The sequence below is a fragment of the Anguilla anguilla genome, chromosome 6 (assembly GCF_013347855.1).
Source record: "Anguilla anguilla isolate fAngAng1 chromosome 6, fAngAng1.pri, whole genome shotgun sequence".
NCBI classification, from domain to species: domain Eukaryota; kingdom Metazoa; phylum Chordata; class Actinopteri; order Anguilliformes; family Anguillidae; genus Anguilla; species Anguilla anguilla.
In genome coordinates, this window is record NC_049206.1 from 8,244,620 (window position 1) to 8,265,503 (window position 20,884).

At 45.0% G+C, this 20,884-nt stretch overlaps 1 protein-coding gene across 1 annotated transcript in view; it reads left to right on the forward strand.

Moving 5' to 3' along the window:
* LOC118229569 (zinc finger protein GLIS1) overlaps positions 1-19,263 on the forward strand; it is an 85,625-nt gene extending 66,362 nt beyond the window's left edge. The window contains exons 5-9 of the mRNA XM_035421628.1: positions 7,868-8,029; positions 11,819-11,929; positions 15,244-15,439; positions 17,894-18,053; positions 19,191-19,263. Of these exons, the coding sequence (XP_035277519.1) occupies positions 7,868-8,029; positions 11,819-11,929; positions 15,244-15,439; positions 17,894-18,053; positions 19,191-19,263 (702 nt within the window). The remainder of the gene's footprint in view (positions 1-7,867; positions 8,030-11,818; positions 11,930-15,243; positions 15,440-17,893; positions 18,054-19,190) is intronic.
* The last annotated feature ends 1,621 nt before the right edge of the window (positions 19,264-20,884 follow it).

Sequence of the window (20,884 nt, forward strand, 5' to 3'; positions counted from 1 at the left end):
AATCTTTTTAATGCCCACCATACGAGTGTTCTTTTCCATTCCCATGAAAAATCTGCGAGGATGTTCTCGAACAACACGGCGTGAATCACCCCTCGTCCTGTGATTTATAGCAGAATCACACAAACAGTGGCTCACGGCAATTAGAGTGCTTGCGGAGGAAGAATCGGTTTTTAGGGCCAAAGGGCAGCGCGAACGCTAATAAAACACCTGAGATTTACTTCAGCAATTGCCTGGCGTCATTACACAATGATAGATATCACTTTAAGCATTAGCCATTAACAGCTACGGAACAGTGTGTTGCCTGTTGGACTGAGCAGGCCTGTAAGAGGACTGTGTACCACAGTAACCCCAATACCAGAAATGACGACAGACTGCCCTGGTTAAAATCAATCATACGTTTCCCCTTCTCTTTCGGTCAAACTGTCAGGTCATAAATATAGCGCAGGAATGTCTGTTTGGGAAAGGGGGGAAACTTGGTGTCATTGCTGCTACTTAAGATGCTTAATTCAAGTAATAATAAAATTGTTTCCTGTTTTTGCGTGGGGCACATACAAATCGAATTAGTTCGAGTTAACTTCTCCAGCTAAATGCAGGAACTGGTATTAGGCATCAAAAATGGCCGCTTTGTGCAATACTGTATCAAGTATGTCCCCAGAATGACTACCTCCCTTACTCATGCATTAGCTTAACTCTCACCAGGGCTACAGTGAGGCAGTCCATCTGGAAAGCATTTGAACGGGTTATGTATTTATTATCTCACTTAAACCATCCATAAAGCAAGTATTTTGAAATTCGGGGAAACAAAACAAAGCCGGTCAATGCTTCCCAACGATATCACGATGCATGAATTCATTTCGAACAAACTTCAAGACACGCGAAAAAAAAAAAAAAAAAAAATCAGCAAATGTTTGATTCAGATGAAGCTGATTTGCAACAGATGTGGCAAGGCTGTGAAGAGAAGTGTTGGTTGGATGTGGAAATGATATGTGTAAACTATTTCATCCGAATGTTTAGGCAAAGCTGCGTTTAATTTTGTTCCCGATGAAGTACACGAGAAACGTGTTTCTCCTTAACTGTCTCATATAATCATATGGATATAATTTCATCCATTTACGTTTTTTTTTTCAGCCCTTTACTGTGGTAGCTGCAGGGCATTTGTAACCAGAAAGATTAAATGCACATGTTGCTCTCTGTCCTGCCGTTCGAACATTTCCTTTCGAAATCTGCACTGAAGGTAGCAGAAGTGATTGTGGTTTTCCTGATAGGTCCATGGAGCGAGGGTTTTGGTAATAAATGACCAACGCTAGATTTTATCAGACCATTTTAAAAACAATAATAATAATAATAATAATAATAATCAGGCAACAACGTTATTTCTCAACAAAAAAAAAAAATTTACTACAGTGGTTTTATAATGCCAAAGCACACAGTAAAAAATTCAGCTGACAAAATAGCTCACCCTTCACAGTCATGCGGTTTAAAAACACTCGTACCAATTTTTTAATATATATATACACAATCAAAAAGTAATCTGAAAACGTGTTTCATTTACATTAGTTTTAACTGTTTCACATCTGCACTTCGGCAGATTCCGTCAATTACATGCTTCTTACTCGTATTGTCATCGGTCCCATATTTCAAAATCGTAAGCCAAGGCTACGAGAGATTCAGAACAGCTGAATCCAATAGTGCAATTCCCTTGTAAGAGCTTGTTTTTTAGCCAATACGTTCTGTAGGTGTGAATTCTGCTCCTTTATGCGCAGCTAAAGTAAATGGATAGTCTTGGCTCATTATTAAAAAGAGGAGGGGGGGGGGGGGAGGGCAGGAGAGGCAACAGGAATGAAGGGAAACCTCAGACTGGCTCCAGCTCGACACACTCCTGCTCTCTCATCCCGGCCCGGCCTCGCGTGAGTTACGAGCGATTTAATGGCGTTCAGCAGCCAAACCTTTTAATTGTTTTTTAATCCGAATTTTCCCATCATTAGCGGGAGTCCCCAGAGGACGGCTGGGCTGGAGCCGGGGCGGGGGGGTGGGGGCGAGGGGGGGGGGGGACACGGCAGCTTTCAAAGGCATCACCTACAAGAGGTTCTGTCAGTCCCGTGGCGGGACAGCCCGTCGGCTACTCGCAAGGAAAAAAATTAAAAACTGCCGAGACATCGTTCCCACAAAAAAAGTGTAGCAGCCCCTGGGGACGACGGACCGCGGCCAGGTTGTAAGACAGTGTAAGGATCAGGCAGGAGATTTCCTAACGGTGGTATAAAATCTTTTGAGGCTTTCATTTTTTCTCTCTCTCTCTCGTTTTTTTCCGGTGCTTTCCATCAGAAGCCTGTCTGAAATGTCAGCAGCCGGCATGACCCGTACTTTCCCCCCGTGCTGCACACAACAATGCTCGGTTTGTTTCGGTGATCTTGCGGCCGTGTGGATTATTAATGAGCTTCTTATAATGGTACACTGCACCCATTTAGCCGCAGAACTGTGAGGGCTTCTCTCCTGTAGTCAAAGCTCATTTCCCTCGAAAGCACTGCCCTCTGCCCCACCTCCAGGCCCGGCCTGTCGAGGCCCCTAATCTGTCGGTTGCGATTTGCACTTGCCCAACAGGTACGTCGGGGGCCCGGAATGTCACACAGGTTTGCGTCAGTTGTCCAAATACGGATTTGAGTCAGGTGTTACCGCGAACCGCTGTAATGTTATTACTATTCGAGTGACTGTCAGACGTTGAAGGGGAGACCGTGAAATCGTTTCAGCGGACAGAGTGAAAGAGCTCTGTTTTCGAGAACGCGTTTCTACCGGAGTGTCTGGTTTCGACGTTGCGGCTGTGGAGCCACTCCATGTTAATAAACTGTCTCCTGATCAAGAGATCTCAAGAGCTATACACCATCCTCACAACTATAGGCCATGATCTATCTCATCTAGTCTCATCCTCCATTTTGAATATGTTGTGAAAGGAAAGCCCTAATCCAAACCCAGGACACATACAGTGGCCACAACCGGCCTGCCACCGACACAGCAGTCAGGCCACCAGCACGTTCCTGAACTACCGGAGCGGCTGCCTGCCAACCGTTTTACGTATCTACGAATGTGTAATTTGCCTCTAATGAATCCATAATTAACATGACTAATTATGATTTAATTGTTATGAATCGCGGGTCACTTGGGACGGTATTATCCACGTGTAGCTTACGCCTAATCTCGTGCCGGGCCACTTTAATCTTCTGTGAAACTACCGTGTAGCTAGTTAACTGCTCCCCTGGATCGTTTCCAAGACAAATCGTTACGGAGAAGCTGTGCAGCCTCCGAGATTACATTCTGAATGGGAAGGACATTCTCAGCATGCAGTTTAAGGACTTCTATTTTATAACGTGAGGGAGCATGCATAATGTCTGTGTGTGTACAAATAGTTAATGCATACCGGAAATAAAAAAATTTTTTAAAACTGCATGCATGGTTCCTTTGTACAGCTGCCTATTAATGCCAGTTGCAACAAGGATTTCTCTATGGGCTCATAAATTTATCTTAACCCGAGTTTTATCTTGAAGTTAAAGAAAAGGGGAAAAGAATTACACCTGTCTATTAGTGTATAATATTCATAACATAGCATGACAGAATTACTTTCAACTTTATCAGTTTCTCTCCAGATTTCCTCTATTTTTTTACCTTTTTTAAAATCCTGTTCACAATCGGAAGTTGCCATTGTGCCCCTCACACCAACACACAAGCAGTACTGCAGCTATAGTGCGTGCAGTCGTCCAGGACAACCGCCCTTGAGCCAGTGACTATATCCCATGCCACAGGCCCCACAGTACTACAGGACTGAACTGTCACAGATGTCAACTATTCACCTGTGAGCGCATGACACATAGATGGGGAACAAGCACACTGCTAATCTGAGGATCTCTGGATGACTCAAGCCTTCCCTAACTGTGGTGTGACAAGGCCCAGTTTATATTTTGTAAACATAATTTTTACTTGTTGTCACGGCAAGCACAGCATTTGGCAGTTTAGTTTTGAATGTGATTATGAAGTAGATGCAGTTCCAGTGTTCAGCACAGATTCTCACAACTCAAATGTTGTTTTCTAAACCTGTGGGAAGTGGGATTTTGTTTTTGTTTGATTTTGTTAGGACAAGAAACCATAGGGCAACACAAAATACGGGGCCTCTACAGGGTAACCCATTATAAAAACAAAAAAGGGTATTCAGTGGAACTTTCAACATTCAGAGGAACAAAGCTATTTATGAGAGAGTTGCTGTGAGCTAGGACTGGAGTCATCCCATTGATTGGTGACAGGTCACTAAATTGTTTGGACAAATGTTTATGCGAAGGAAGCGTAGCTGCTATCAAAGCAACGGCTAGCTGCACTGTTTCCGCCAAGCTCACAAGAGCTGGGGTGCGACCCGATCCAGACAGGTGCTGAAGTGACATGTCCGTCCAGCCTGGGTCACCTGACCCCGATACCACCCCCCCACCCACCCCACCCACCCCCGTGATGCCGGTGCTCGCTTACGGCTGGAGTCCAGCCGGGCCCAGTGTCAAGTGGGTGATCGCTGAATAGACAGAGTCGGGGATGAGCGCGGGGATGGGTTGAAAAGCCATTTGGAGAATAGAGCTCCTCTGCTCCCATTGTCTTCCTGGGTCCAGGGGGAGAGATGATTCGGGGGGGGGGGGGGGGGGAGAGAGCAAAGGGAGTACAAAAGGAGAGAGAGACCTCAATGTCAGGTTTCAGCCTGCCACTGGACAATGAAAGGCTAAATATAATCTCATGCTGGGGCAACACTGAATGAGTGTGTGTCTCTCTCTTGATTGGTGGATAAAGGACGATGGAGATGGAGGCCGGGGATAGTGGAACAGTCACGTTATTGTACGGGGGGTGGGGTGGGGTGGGGTGGTTTATGGGGGGGGGGGGGGGGGTGACGGGGGGGTGAGCGGACTACACACTCCTGAATGGCGCAGGCTCCATTGTTGTGACTGGGGCAAACCTGATTACGTGAGTGTGTGTATTGATGTCAGCTACCACGGCAACCGAGCATCCTATGTAATCGTATAGGCCCATTAGCGGAATGGCTACACGTCACGCCGAGAGGCGCTCCTTGGATTTTGATTAGATGAGCGTGCACCAAAGTGGCACGGAGGAAAATATAATTACTTTAAACGATGGGAAGATTGTGTTGGGCATGAAGGACAGCAGAACGGTCCACAGCTATTCAAGGGTGCTGGCAAAGGATTTCATGCTATAAATGGCTTCATTGTTTAAGCATGTGTTATTTCTACTTATTTTCAATGTATTGCATAACACAAAAAAATTAAAACTGAAACATTTCGAGTGGAGACATGTTTTCTTATAATTTATGAAATGTAATATGGTTGACAAAACCATATGACACAGGCCTGGATTCACTTGGCATTTGTCCTTATCTATGACTCACAATTAAATTAAACTTTTACATGTTTTATTTAAAAACACAGTATGACAAACATGCTGTAATGAAAAACATTGAACAAAAACATTGGCAAATAAACGAAATGTTGCACTAAATAGATTGTACACTTTCGCTTAAAGCATACATTCTGAGTAAATCAAGGTGATGTTCTGGTCTCATAATCAACTAACTTACTAACTAACTAACTTAAATAAATTTCATGAATTGTACAACATTGTTTTTGGGGCCTCTTTGGGGTGACAAATATTCCCATTCCCATTCCCCAAAGACCATTGCCTTCTGAACAATGGATTCAAAGCTTGAAATAAAAATGTTTGGCTACGATGCTGTGAGACATAGTAACTGTTCCTTCATAGTTTTAAAGATTTATACCAAAGTTTTCAACACTTTCAAGAATTTGGTTTAGGAGGCTTGCAAAAGGTTTTGAAATATACCGTTTTCAGTCAAATGCTTGTGTGCCATCTCCTTTTGCACACAAGTTCGGACCACATTTGGGTACCAGATAAACATAAAAGGTATAAAAGCTAGGGAAACAGAGGCTTGAAAGTCTTTCGGTTCTGGCATGAAAGGCTAAAACTGTAGGCCTACCTCAAATGGTAAAAAAAAAGGCTCCAGCGGTGCCGGCTTTAAAGCTTAATTAGAGCATGCACACGCCGTAAATCATTGGCTTTCCCAGGCTGAGTGTGAAGGAGCGGTATCTCTTTCGCCACTCAAACGCAAAAGCAGGTATTGGTTATATATAATAATTAGGACTCCAGCATAAAGCAGCCGGCTCTCCGATATGTTGTTTTTGGATTCAGGCTCAAATTCCTGAGGAGTTTTTTATTTATTTTTTTTTTTTTTATGGATCTTTAACTTCGGGAGCCATCAGGAACTGATTGGCTGCGCTCTCGGGTCTCTACTTTCTGTTCCTCGCGATGCTGTCGCTCGAATTAGAGTCTCGCGGCCCGATTTCTGCGGGACCGGCGCTGCCCGGCGATCGCCGAATTTTTAACCCTGCGCTTCGCGGGGACAATCGGTCTTTCAGCGGGAAACCGGGGGCTTCTGCCTGCGCCGCGCCTCACTCTGTACCTGTCATGCCCGACGCCCGCGGCCGCAGGGCCGATTTTTCGGCTTTTTTTTTTTTTTTACAGCGTTCCCCTGTGAAGCGCGGCCAAGCACAATAAACGCGCTCGGTCAGCGGACTGCGCCGTAACACTAAACTGGACCCCACGTTTTCACGCGGTCTTTCTCACACTTTTAAAACCGTATTTCTGTCACACGCAATTCAAGGTGCTTGTTGTTGTATCGCTCGGCGCTGTTTTCCAGAGACGTTTAATTTACAGTGTTTAATTTATTTCGGGGTTGGGCGGTGCGGTCGTAAATGGAATCACTTTAATACCGGCTCTCATACCTAGGCTGACCTGCTGAGCTCGGAGTTTTTCTCTTTAAAATGGTTTATAGCGCCCTGAGGGTGTCCTGTGCCAACGCACTCGCCTGCTTCCTGTTCAAAGTGTGCGGTGGCCGAGAACCCTGCTGGCTCGGTCCATATGGACGGTGCTCCTCAAAAAAGACCTCTTGTGTTTTAAACTGTGACCTGTTATTTACCATTAGCTCAGCATTATCAGTGAGATTGTCAAACACCTGGTGTGGGCCAGGAAAAAGGCAGACTTATGGTGTCACAAACATATAAAAAGGACTCAGTTTTATTTTGCGAGGTAATTTCCTATTACAAAGCAGCTCGTGTGTAAAGTATTTTGTTCGTTTCGAGGTGATAGAAATGGAACAATCTCAACATTAAATGCTAAACAAAGACTTTGCACATGAGCTTCCTGTTCGAAATGTGTGGTGTCCAAGTATACTGTGCAGGCTTGGTCCATTTCATTACAAAGCAGCTCTTGTGTGAAGTTAGTTTAAGCATAACAGAAACTGAACAATCTCAAAATGAAATGATAAACAAACCGGGCTGGTAGAAGAGAGTGTGTGCAAGGTTTCAGGATCCCCAGCTACCTTTGGGTATCCAGTGCAGAAGTGAAAAAACAAATGTGTTTGATTTTTTTTTCTCTGAATTTGTGTGTTGCGATGGAGGATGCATTAGTGGGGCTTTGTATACAGTAGCTGCCAGCCTTCAGAGGCCGGTGTCTGCTGTTGGACAAAAACCCTGACAGAGAGCAGATGTGCAAGAGAGCTATGATTCATGCGGATGTGCTGGTACACTACTTTCATTGTAGCAGTTTTCCCACTAAAACTGTGTGTGTGTGCGCGTGCGTTCGTGCGTGCTTGCGTGCGTGTGTGTGTCTGTGCTTGTGTGTGTGTGTGTGTGTGTGTGCGTGTTGGTGTGCATGTGTGTGTGTGCATGCATGCATGCATGTGTGTGCATGTGTGTGTACTGTATGTGTGTGTGCGTGCGTGTGTGTGTGCAAATGCGTGAATGTGCTCTTTCTGTCGCAGTTCGAGGGCTGCAACAAAGCCTTTTCTCGCCTGGAGAACCTCAAGATCCACCTGCGCAGCCACACCGGGGAGAAGCCCTACCTCTGCCAGCACCCGGGCTGCCAGAAGGCTTTCAGCAACTCCAGCGACCGCGCCAAGCACCAGCGCACACACCTGGACACGGTAAGCCCCCCCCCGCGCGCGCGTGTGTAGCATAGCGCTCGCCAGCGCTTCGCGCGGACTCGTAAATACACCCGCACCTCTCTGTCAGCGGCGGGCGCCTCGCTGGAAGTCCTCCCCGCCAGCCAGCCGGCCGACGGGTTCGCGACGCCCGGTCAATGGCACGCTGTTTAAACACGGTGCAGGGTCGCCGTCCGTGACCCTACCCTTACGGTAGCCGCATTTGGGAACGCTAAGGTTCTGCGCTAACGCTAACTACCGTAACGCGCGGCTAAACCGGCGTTCGTTTTTTTTTTTTTTTTGCGCGTCCGCGACAGCATTTGAGCAGAATTTTCGGTTTTCCAAAAAATAACGCTCCGAGACATGAGTGTAAACACGGGGCCCCGAACCTCGGTTACATGTTTCTCTGTAAACACCGCGCGGGCCGCGCGTTTTGGGGACGGACAAAAGCGGCAGTGTTAGGGCTCGCTGCTAGCCGCACCGCGGGGTCCTGGGGCCATGTTTGCTAAATGCACAGATCCACCTCACAGCTGGGACGTGCATTTGCATAATTTAACCCAGCAGAGAGCCTGGTGCGTTTGGACATGCCAGCTTCAATTTTCTCAGCCATGTTTCAAAGTAGCTCCGCATCTTTACATACTTGAATCCATACATTTGACGGGGAATGTAAAGACACTCAACCCCACGTGTGGACAATTTCACGTACAGGCTCAAATTTGAATAATAAGCAACATTACAACTAATATTAACGACCTGATCTGGAGAAGACAGCACTCATTACTTTTACCACCAGTTCAAAAAAAAAAAAAAAAAAAGCTTAATGTGGCTGTGACCTCACTTCCTGGTTCTGTTGGCTTCCCCTAAATGTGCATTTTTGCACCACTGACATCTGCTGCATCACACTGCCAGACCACCGTTGCTCGGCAACTGCCCCAACAGCGGCAGTACAGACAGGGAGATGCCAATCACTGCCCATTAATACACTCCTACGACCTCGTCTGCCAAATATAAATGGTGCACGACCATAATGGGGGGGGGAAATGTTATTTTTGATGAACTTCGCTATTTTTCCCCTTCTGTCTTTCCTTTCTGAAGACTATTAAGGAATGTATAAAGTGTATTGTTGCTTTTTATTTTCTTAAAGAGTAGCAGGAACTGGTAGCCTGATTTTTCCAAGCCTAAGGGGTCGCTACCAAAACAGTGTGCATTTACAGAAAATTACACCTGAGAAATTGGATATTAGAAAACACTGTTCAAATTCATTCTAATGAGCCACTTTGTTTCTGTTTGAATTTTGTGTTACTGAGCCCATAATTTTCCTCTGCTTTTTCATATGTTTGAGTGAATTGAAAGAAAAACAGTTAGCTTATGTCTGCTAGCCCTCCTCCATTACAGTAAGTTATTATTATATTTGGTCATTCAAGCTCTATTTTTGGCTACATCGAATGCTTTACCCAACCATTGATCTTAGTACCACAAATTCACTACCTTCCATTTGATATTTGTAGAGAATTTTTAACATATTTTGTAATAGTAAGTCTAAAGGTTTCAGTTCATGTCATCCAGTCAAGCTGAATGCATTCTACAGGCAGCAATGGACATGAAAAATGCTTTCCTGAAAATAAACTCTTCTCTGTTTCCTCTTTCCCTTCTCGCCCTTGTTTAAAGGTTCGGCTTTAAGGTACGGCTTTAACTTTGTGCTGTTTCAAATAACTCTCACCCTGCTTTCATTTTCTTAAACAAGTGATTACTGTTTCTACATCCTGTTTTGATTCATCCATCACATTGCCCGTTCTCAATTGATTAAAGCCACCCTGAAGCAATACGTCCGTCTCTTAGAATATCATAATATTTGTGTGTAGTAGTCAACCCAGAAGTGTCGTTACAACACACACTGCTGCACCTGCATGAGGACAACCAAAGGGGTCTTTTATCGTTTACACACAGGAAGTAAAAATATTTAGCCATCGAATTACGCCAAATTGAATGTTATCGTCAGGGAAGCAAGTGACACGTGAGATTTTCGGAGTGTTTACCAAACGTTGCGTTGGCTGCGAACAAAACGTGGGATGTGTAATTTTAGCGTAGGGAATTCTCATAAAGGTCTCTCGCGTGTTTACCAGCTCGTTCGCACCGCGGTCCTGGGGGCTTCCCTGTGTACATTCGCACAGATGGTTTTGGCTGTGAGTAGTGGTAGCTGGGTCTGAAAGTGTTACCAAGCTCTCCCTTACAACCGCCGCCACCCCCCGGAAGGGAGCTTCCATTTCCACATGGGCAGCACAGCCACAGTGCGCGCGGAGCACTCCACACGCGCAGTTGCGCGGAAGAGAAACGGGAGAGCTCCGAACGCGGAGGAAGAAGAAAAGGGAGCGATCGTTTGTCCGTCATTGTTGCTAATAGCCCTTACTTATTTATCGCACTTATTTATCTAAGTGCTTTTCAGTGACAGCCAATTGAGCAAGAGGCGGGGGAGTTATATATCTTTAATTGTATAACTGTCCTCAATCTGTTTTGGATTGTCGTTTTTTTTCACGAGCCCCCAAGCAGGCCAATTCCGACAATGTTTCATCAGCGGCAGATTCCTTTCACGGAAATACGTCTTAGGTTCCTAATTGACTTGCCAAGATTTTCAGTAATAAAAAAAACAACTAGGTTGTTTTTTCTGAATTGGTTCAGGACCATTCATGGACCATCGCTACTTCATTTTTAATACATTTAAGTTCCTATGAGTAACTATTATTTGCATACTGTTTATGTATATATACAAATGTGTACTTTATTTAACTCATTAATGCATATATATGTGATGTGCCTAACCTGTAACTTGTTGGGTGACATACTCACCAAACCCAATCTTTACACAAATGCCTAGTGTTAATTCAACTCTTAACAGATAATGTTTATTCCCAGATTCCACAGTACACAATTAATATGTATACATAATGCAGTAAATAGTAATAAATATAACTCATTCCTGTAACAATTAATCTTAAATACCAATTAAACCTGTGTCTTTATTTGACTTACTTTTAGGTATTTCATACTTTAATCGTGAGTAATCTGCCTTGACTGCTATCAAGAAAAAGAAACAAATATATACTTTTACACTGTAAAATGCTCAGTGTTAAATCAGCTCAGTGTTTTATCAGCCCAATAGGGCCCAAATGTGCTGCCGTAAAATCCAGTTACTGGCCTGTATGCAGCTGTTCAGAGGAAATAAAAGGTGATGAATATCAGTGTTGTCAGTGAACAGTAGACTTACTTATGGGCCCTGTGTCATAGACATTGTGCTAGCTTATTAGTCTGTGATTCACACGCGTGCCAAAAGGCATGCACGTCATGTTAGGTACAGCGTACCCCTGCCATTTCCATTGACCAAGGCAATGGCCTCAGAACTAGAGTTGGTCCCTAGGTGCCGCACTGCGGCTGCCCACTGCTCCTGAGGATGGGTCAAATGCAGAGGGCAAATGACCCCACTGGAATAAAGTGTCACTTAATTACTTACTTAGTAATTGTTCAGTGGGAGTATAGTTTTTTTTTTTTTTTTTTTTAGGGGGTTGAGCAAGGGAGCAGAGCTATTCCTTCCTTCATACAGCAAAGATGAAAGCTAGGGAATTGAATACATCACCATAGAGATGCACCAGCTGTTTTTAAGACTTAGCTATGACTCCACACATCCATGTTCCTGTGTGTGTGTATTCTCATTCTGGTGTCTGTACACAGTGTTTACTCTAGCGACCGTGAGCACGCTCCGTTACGATGCTTCTCCCCGCTCTCTCGCCCCGCGGACAGAAACCCTACGCGTGCCAGATCCCCGGCTGCACCAAGCGCTACACCGACCCCAGCTCCCTGCGCAAGCACGTCAAGGCCCACTCCGCCAAGGAGCAGCAGGGTCACAAAAAGGTGAGTTTACCTGGCCGCCCAGGTGGAGAGAGAGGTCACTGCCCGAGCTCAGTGGCTTTTAGCGAAGCACATGAATTATCCCCAAGTGTTTTTTAAAATGTCAAGTTTTGTTACTTCGGTCATTTCATTTCCAGCAAATTTTGTTTATGTTTTCGTTCATTTTTATTTAAATTTTATTTATTCTGTTTATGGAGGTGCATTCTTAATTTATTCTTAATACTGTTGTTCTTCTTGTGTTTGTCGGTGGCATTGAGATCACAGCTGGGTATTGCTTTATATGTGTGTGTGGGGGGGGGGGGGGGGTATTGCTTTATGGGGGGGGCTGGAGCCTATCCCAGCATGCAGGGATAGGACAAGAGGCAGGAATACACACTGGACAGGACCTTGCTGTCCTTACCTTGGGGTGAAAGACCAAAATAAAGAAGATACAAGTCTGTTGCTAAATTGGTCACCATTTCTGCTCAGGCACTCAATAGCAGTCTGGAAATACTGGATCAAGTAATCATTTGTCCTTATAAAAACAGCATTTTGTTCGTTATGTTTTCATTACGAGTACATCCTACTTCATTTTATTATTCTTCAACATTTTTCTCTCGAAAACCCTTCACTTCACGTCGAGGGCCAGGATCTTGGGGTTTACAGCTAGACGTGGTCACCCGCAGACAATAACAAAATAAAGCCAGGCAATAAAAATGCAATTATTCAAATTTCTCGCATTATTTACTCTTCCGTGAAGTTGATTGAATTTTCGTTTGTCATTTAAAAGAGGCTTTGGGTCCAGATACGGCCGTTCCGGCTTTGAGACGGCTTTGAGAGCACTGTGAAAATGAATTACTCCACAATAAGTTCCCTCTAAATATCAAAAGAATAGAGCCATTGTTGCGCTGGGGCTCACCACGTCCCAGCTGCGGGTGATGTAGCCCCTTCTTGCGTTCCCGTGCTTTGTGTTGTAAACAGAAACACATGTGAGCTTGTGGCGTTGTTAATAAGCTGTGGGCCAGAAGTCCTGAGGGGACAGCCGCGGCATAAAAACGTCAAACAAGCCTGTCGGTTCCATCGCGGCGCAGAAAAATACGCCTGAGCAATAATGTCGGGGAAAGGGGAGAGTCCGATTCGACGAAACGCAGCGCGTGGTTTATGACAAACGGTGCGAAAGAACTCTCGCTGCTATTGACGTTGTAGCAATTCCAGCCTTCTTCCTGATTTTCCACAGAGTGGAAGTCCTCATTACAGTGCTTGGGGATTTTATTTTTTTTTTCCAAGAAGAGGGGCTGCTTCTGAAAATCTTCCACAATTAGCAGAATGAAAGCATGAAGCATAAATTCCGAATGAACAAATATCAGTAACGACACCCAAAGTACAAGGCCTCAAGACATCTACAAGATGATACAATTGACACAACACACAATAGTTTATTCATCCCCTGGGCCAGAGTGTTAGGAAATGGCAATAAACTTGATATTCAATACACTCTACATAAATCAAACACACAATGCACGTTACATAACAACAACAACGGCAGCAGCGGCTATAACAAGTATGCAGTTTCAAGTAAATAAGCACGTAGGATCGAGTGTGTCTGAGCCAAACTATTTGCCCTGTCAACAGCGCCAAGATGTCATCGTGCTCGTCATTATAATGATATTACTAATGCTGTTATTTCCTAAACATCCTTGCAAAATTACACAACCTCAGTTCGTACAAACCACAGAACACCACAGAATATAAATTAGTAATGGAAAATTACAAAATACCAGCTGCTAATCTCCTATCTCCTATTAAGTACCATTCACATGCTATAAATCTCTTTAGTGTTTTCATTCAGTACTGATGCACATAATCTGTATCACTCTGCAATAAAGTTGTTGGTAGTGTAAGTCTATAGGAAGCCCATAGGGAACTATGTGAAATCAGAATAGAATTCTCTGTGTATTTGCCAGTACATTGCCAAGGATTTAATGAGGTCACCATGTGGAATTTAGCCTTAATTTAGAAGGAATTTAATAAGCTGAATTCATTTGGAGTTTAAAATAAATACATTATGCGCTCCATGTGTACAAGTTTTACTCCCGAAACACCGCCATGCCTTTTGCATAAGGAAATAGTACTGCTAATTATATTACGGAAAGACGCAAAGGAAGGAACAGAAGGTCTTCCCAACGACCGCAGTTGCGCTATTGTGGTCGAATCTGTGGTGTTAACTCTAAGCGGTCTCATCTGAACTTCATTATCAGATGATGGAACTTTTCCCCCTTTGAAGACATTCGGAGTGGACAGGGTAATGAGCCCTGGAGTCATGGCAACAGCGCCACGCTAGTCCCCGATAATGTCGTCTTCCAACTGCAAGCGGAGCTAAACGTGTGTTGCTTCAGAGCAGAACCTCATTAACGCAACTGGTACTTGGCTCTCAACGCTGCTTTCCAAAGTGTAAATACACGAAAGGCTGTTTCTTTTTCTCATTTTAATTGGCCTCATGTTTTAAATAAAATGCGGGGCCTACGCTCCAGAATGAGGATTCCACGAAAGTAGTTTCCTCTAGAGAGCACAATGAATTGCCACATTCTTTACAATTTATTCTTTTTTTTTTTTTGTTCGTTCTCAAAGAGAATACAAATGTGTTTTCCCTTTCCATCTCTGACTGTGAATCAAGTTTATTAGGGGAAAAAAAAAAAAAAAAACATCAGAGCCAATGAATGTCAATAAGAGCCAAGTCATGTAGTTGCACAAACTATGTAGAGGCAAGAGTCAACCCCCCTGACCATGGAAGAGTGGTGTTATTGAAAACATTATTGGAATTATGGTCTTCTCATCCTGTTCTGCCAGTCCAGGTCTCGCTCAAAAAAAAAGGGGCTAAACTTTGCCATGAGGACAGGCTGTCTTTTCACAAAGGCCTCTGTGAAAAGAGAGCGTTCTTTCGCACAAAGCAAAAACAGAAGTCAACCCATTGGGGAAATACAGTTGGAACGCCTTTTTAGGAAGGCATGAGGCTGCATAATAGCATCCGCCCTGCCATGAAGTTTCTGGTTAATGAAGCTAAGCAGGGGGGGACCATATAATCCTAACTAATCAGCCGTTTATGTTCATGCTGCTTGGTGCCGTTCCGTTTTTAGCTAACAGACTCAAAATGCTCCATCGCTGGAGCAGAACCGATAGGGGAAGTGAAAAAACATGTTCCACGAACTTGGAAAAAGTATTTTAAAAAAGCACGTAATTTTTATGTTATTTCTCTCATAGGTGAGATGGTTCCTCACCCCTCTCTCTCTCTCTCTCTCTTCCTCTCTCCCTCTCTCTCGCCGCGTTTGATTGATTGGCAGGTGCAGTCGTGCCCTCACCTGGAGCCGGACGTCCTGAGCGAATGTCTGGCGATGCAGCACCTCCACGGCTCCGCCCCCTCTCACCACCTCCATGGCTCCGCCCCCTCTCACCACCTCCATGGCTCCGCCCCCTCTCAGCACCTCCACAATGGGAAGCTCGCCAGGTCACCCGGGCTGAGCCAAGACATCTTCACAGGTGCATACCGTGGATGGCTTTACCTGCCCCATCCCACTCTCACCTGCTGCGTCTCCATTATGTCCAATCACTTTCACTTCCCTCTGCACATCGTAGACTTCAATATATTGCATCTGGTTGCTTTCTTTAAGTGTTCTTCTTCTTGTCAGTAATCAGTTCTTTTAATTAAAATATGAATTTAATATTTTCCCGCAACCCTGCTCAGGATAAGCGGGTGTGGATAATGGATGGATTTAATATTTTCATGTAATGCAAAGTTGAGGGGCGTCAGTCCTCAATTCCACGCTCTGAGGTTGAATTTTCATAGACTTGCTTAAAGGGGTGGTTGAGAGTAATAATAATTGGTGTAATAAGCCTCATTTGCTCACGCCCCTAAACAGGAAGGGGTTCTCCCTTCTGGCTCCAAAAGCGAGTCGATAAGTGAACGAGAGGGCAGTTTTGGATTCGCCCGTTGTTCATTGAGGCTTGTGAAAGCTGAAGTCACTCTGACGCACAAAACCCACGCAAAAGTCCCCACTGTTGACTTAATACAGTCTTCAAAAATTTGACAGACTTAACCCATGATGTCTTCTTCTGTTTGGTCAGTGGAGACCTCTTATGTTACAAGACTCCTGTCCTTTCAAAAGCACAGGAAAGGAAAGCAGCCAAGTCAGCTGGAGTAAAATATTATTTAAGTGGAACGTGTCCCTTTGCGAGAGTCTGCTTTTCCTTGTGCTTCTGCTGGTAGAGAGATGCTTTCTCTCTCTCTCTCTATCCATCTCTCTCTTGCTCTCTATCCATCTCTCTTGCTCTTGCTGTTCCTCTCTATCCATCTCTCTTACTCTCGTTTCCTCTCTATCCATATTTTTTGCTTTCTTTCTCTCTCCCCCCCTTCTCTTGCTCTCTTTATCCATCTCTCATTCTCTCTCTTTCTCTCTCTCTCTCTCTCTCAGCAGCAATGCACCCTTGCTCAATGGCAGACCACAGTTATTCCAAACAGTTCGGGCGAACAAAGCATACCCAGTTTCAGGGGCACCTTCCGTGGGCACTCTGCCTTCTGTCTGGTGCCGTGTGGTCTCTCCGACGGTCCCCTCACCGGATAGTTGTTTTCCACGAAAAACAGCCCCTAAAATTGCAGAAATCACCGCCATTGTTTGCTGGTATGTTGCTGGTTTAGCAGCAGATGTTGAGGCTAAAGGGGAAAGCATTTAAAGGGGTTTTGATTGATGGGTTCTGGGTGATGAATGGTTGTAATCATGTCAAAAGCGTGTCCAATCGACCAATCGGCTTCTCCTGGCAAACAGCTGGAGCCAAGGAAAATCCAGGAGCACCCCTCTGCTAACTGGCTGGGACTGTCGCAGAAGTTCCCACAATATTCATGTGTTCCCGCTGAAATTCAAAGAAGCAGATTCATCACTGGACAAACACGCATTTCTCAGAGTTTTACACTACAAGGAAACGAGAGCAGCTTTGGCGACCGTTCAAATGTTTACCGAAACAGTTTTTGTTTCCTGAAAGTCAGTGTTTTGCGTAGTGACGTTGGATCCATTTCTGTGGGAGAAACATTTCGGAAGAACTGTTTTTTTTTTTTTTTACGGGAATACCAACTTCGCTAGAACACCTTGGTGAATTGGAACTCCAGGAATGCTTTACTTTGGAAAACTGTTTGACGGCATTTGCTCTTGCCACACTCCAGAAGAAAAATCCATTTCCGAAAGCATTTTGTGATGTCATCTATGATCCAGTGATTTCCAAGTCAGACAGCCAATCAGACACAGACAGATAAAACTGTCTGTTATTTAAGCCCTGTGTTTACCATTTAACACTTCATTTTCACTTCATTTTCGAGATAGGAAGTGATTTTTTTCACACAAAGAACTCTATGCATGGATCAGCTTGCCAGATTACGTAGTTGACACCGCACTAGGTATTCTCTAGAGAGCGGGCAAAACGACATGTCTAGATATAGTCTGGCCTGTTTACGTCATTAAATGCCTTTTGTTCCCATGTTAATGATATGACTGTCTGGTAAACCTGAGTCAGACCTACAAAATCATTTCAGGCACCATGGAGACCTATTTCATTGTGCACAAACATATCATTGTGTGCCAGCTTCCACTTTCATGGAAAATACGTTTAGCCTCTAAAAATAAAGTGATCAATGAAACGAAATGTCAGAGAGGAAAAAAAAAAACAGCAAATTGTGTGTGATACCACTTAACCTTAGACTGGTCCAAATGTGCACAACAGCGTAAACGGTGCGCTGCAAATTGCAAACAGCACAAACAAGGAACAGTTATTTTTTCAAAGGGCCCTGATTGGGTCAATCTGGGGATTTGCTGTCATAACAAAAGCATGTTGCCATGATAATTACCTAATTTGGCGAGGGGCTATCATGAAGGCGGGGAGCCGTGGTCGTGATTTTGGGCCTGTTTTTTTTTTTTTTTTGTGGATTGACTTTGTTTGTCTTTTCAGGGATGTTCACTGGCTCCGCCGGCCCCCATAATAGGGCCACATCTGGGCTCCTCTCCTCCACCCCGGACCTGTCCTCCAGGCCCCTGGGCATCGAGGGGAGCGTCCACAGCCCCCACAACCACCTCTCCCCCCCATCAGCCATGGACAACACCAGGGAGGGGTGAGTACCCGCCAGCCGCGCCACACGCCCGTACGAAACAAACGAGGCCACGCGTTGCCCGGCGCAGGTATGGCACAGCTCAACAGGCCGCAAAGGCTGTTTCGTAGGCGACTTTTCGTCATACTTGTTCCTGGTTATGGTTATACACTTTGTTGTACGTCGCTCTGGATAAGAGCGTCTGCCAAATGCCTGTAATGTATGTAATGTAATGTAATGACTTAGTTAATGCACCTGTCTTAACGACTACTTGTATTTTTTTCCATAGACTGCGTTGTTGCCGTTCTCGTTGTTAGTGTTAATCAGTTTAACCTTCAGGGTCCAAGTTGAACTATGCGGTTGTTCCCTGCACTTGGACCGGTACTTCTCTCTAGGGGTTTCGTCATACTTGTTCCTGGTTATGGTTATACACTTTGTTGTACGTCGCTCTGGATAAGAGCGTCTGCCAAATGCCTGTAATGTAATGTAATGTAAAGGCGACAGCAAGTTTTCCGTGTCAACGCCGCGTCAGAAATCAGGTTTTGTTCTTTGTTTCCTTTTCTTAGTCAGGCCTAGTTTCTTAGTGAGGCCTCCTCGGGTCTTGTCTTGGCAGCTGCTTTCGGTTTGGCGGTCACCGATGTGTCACAGTGTTGTGTTCTGTTCTGCCGTCACGTCACCTCCATCCCCCCCCGTCTCCTGTCCTCCATCCAAGTGACCGCCACCACCCGCCCCCACTCCCCCCCCCCGCCCTCCGCCCATCCGCTCTCACCCATCACGTCACCTACCCCCATTCCCTCCATCCTCCTGTCACCCCCAGCCCCCTATTCCCTCTCCCCTATCCAAGTCAAGGAGGAGAGAAGTCACCGGGTTCCATTCCGTCCATAACTCCGTATCCGTTCCAAATTCCCCAAACGCATCCGAGTCCCACGACGGGCCCCCTAACGGCACACTTTATTTTCCCATTCCTATTAAAGTGACTTCAAATGAACTCTGAAGAGCAGCGCTCTGGAGAACAGGCGTGTCGCTAAAGCCTGTCCTGAGGAGGGGGGGGCAGCAAGAGGTCAGGTCAGTGCTATAAAAGCCTGACTCTGTCGCTAAACCCGCACAGTCCCCGATCACGCTCTCACCTTCAGTGGACACGCCCGTCGTTGCCCCGTGCAGGGCAGCCTCCCCCCGGGCTGACGGGGCGCGACCCCCCGGTTTCTCCCCGTGCCAGGCGGCCCGGTCTCCCTGACTCAGCCGTCTCTCGGCGTCTCTGCGAAGGTGGGCGTACGGTGCGGTCACGTCCACTCATCTGTTTCCAGTTCGTCTTTTTTTCCGCTGGGTCACGGACGTGGTCAAGGTTCTCATGTGCGTGAAGCTGAGGAGTGCCACGTCTGTGATTCCTAATTACACAGGTCCTTCCCAGAGTGTGTGGGAAGAAGGATCCCAGCTGAAACTGTGTATCTCAATCCCATAGACCCCTGATTTTTTATCTTACTCTCTACCCCGTGCTGCTGTCCATACCGTCCTACTTTCTAATGTCTTACTTTGCTTAGGACGCAGTGACTAAACCAGGAGAGACAGCTGTTTTTTTTTTCTTAACATTGTTCACAGCAAGTATGTAAAGAACAGCTCTGTTCATATCTGCTAACTGCAGCAGAAACAGAGTATGACTGCTTTCTGACTAAGATTTACAATGGGAGAGAATGTCCTCCTCAATCAGCGAAAATCCCACCCCTACATAAGACAGGACTGCTATACTGCTCTCAGCTGTGTTCATAGCCGAAGTGGCAGGAGCAGCCACATCTGCAATATTCATTTTGCAAGAAGCTACATCCACTATGATGTAGAAAAGAGCCTCCTCTGTCGCTGGTCCCTACATGTAAATCTCATTTGTAGTACTATTGAATGATCGAATTCTCCCAAGTACACGCGCCTCATCGTAAACAATTTTGCAGTGAATTAATTCCGCTTCATTTGAGTTGTGTCACCTGACTGGACGTAACTGTCCTTCGGTGCGTATTTAACTCCTGTGTGCACAAGTCAGTAGTTAAATTCGACATCGTTAATGCTTCCTCAATTTCTTAGCGTAAAAACAGTCAGGATTTCAAGTGACATCATGGAATTGTAAGGGGTATTGAGCACTAAACGCAATATAGATCGTCCCATTCAGGGGTCAGCTGTAAATTTAAAGAAGTGGACATTCACGTTAAAACTTTATGGGTTTTTTTTCTCTGCACATGGTAACAATAACTCTCATGGCCCATGGACTATTTGTCACTGCGAGGAACCATCTGTAACAGATTCAGGCATATATCTCTTCTCTCTTCCTTTCAGCTCTCAATTGTTTTAATTCATTCTGATCTTACGTATAAAAAGATCTGTCAGACAGAATTTCCGATCAGATTGCTTCTCTTTCCACTTCAGAGTCTTCATGGAAATGAAATGCTCAAAGTGACAGTGTTTGTAAATGATGACGCGTAACACAGCGTACTAATCAGACTGGCAGAAACTAATCGTGAGAGATTGACGTGGAACTCTATTTCTGAGCAAAGGTTGTGGCGATGTTTGGAGCTGATGTTTAGAATGTACTATCTGGCTGTTCAGTTACCAGACATATGTGACCTGAGCAGTTAGTTTTCCAAACTTAGATTTCAATGCGCAAACATGCCTGCAAGCAGAGCTGACAAGGGCCCAAGACCAGAGTGGCCTCCAATATGCCTGACTGTAATGGTGTAGATGAGCATAAATGAGAAGAGATAAGCATGTCACATAAATTATGAGATTACAGTGTGCATAATTCATTTGACAAAATTAGCATGAATGAAAATCAATAGTTGGGAAAATAAAAGGCAATTCACTGCCACTCCTCA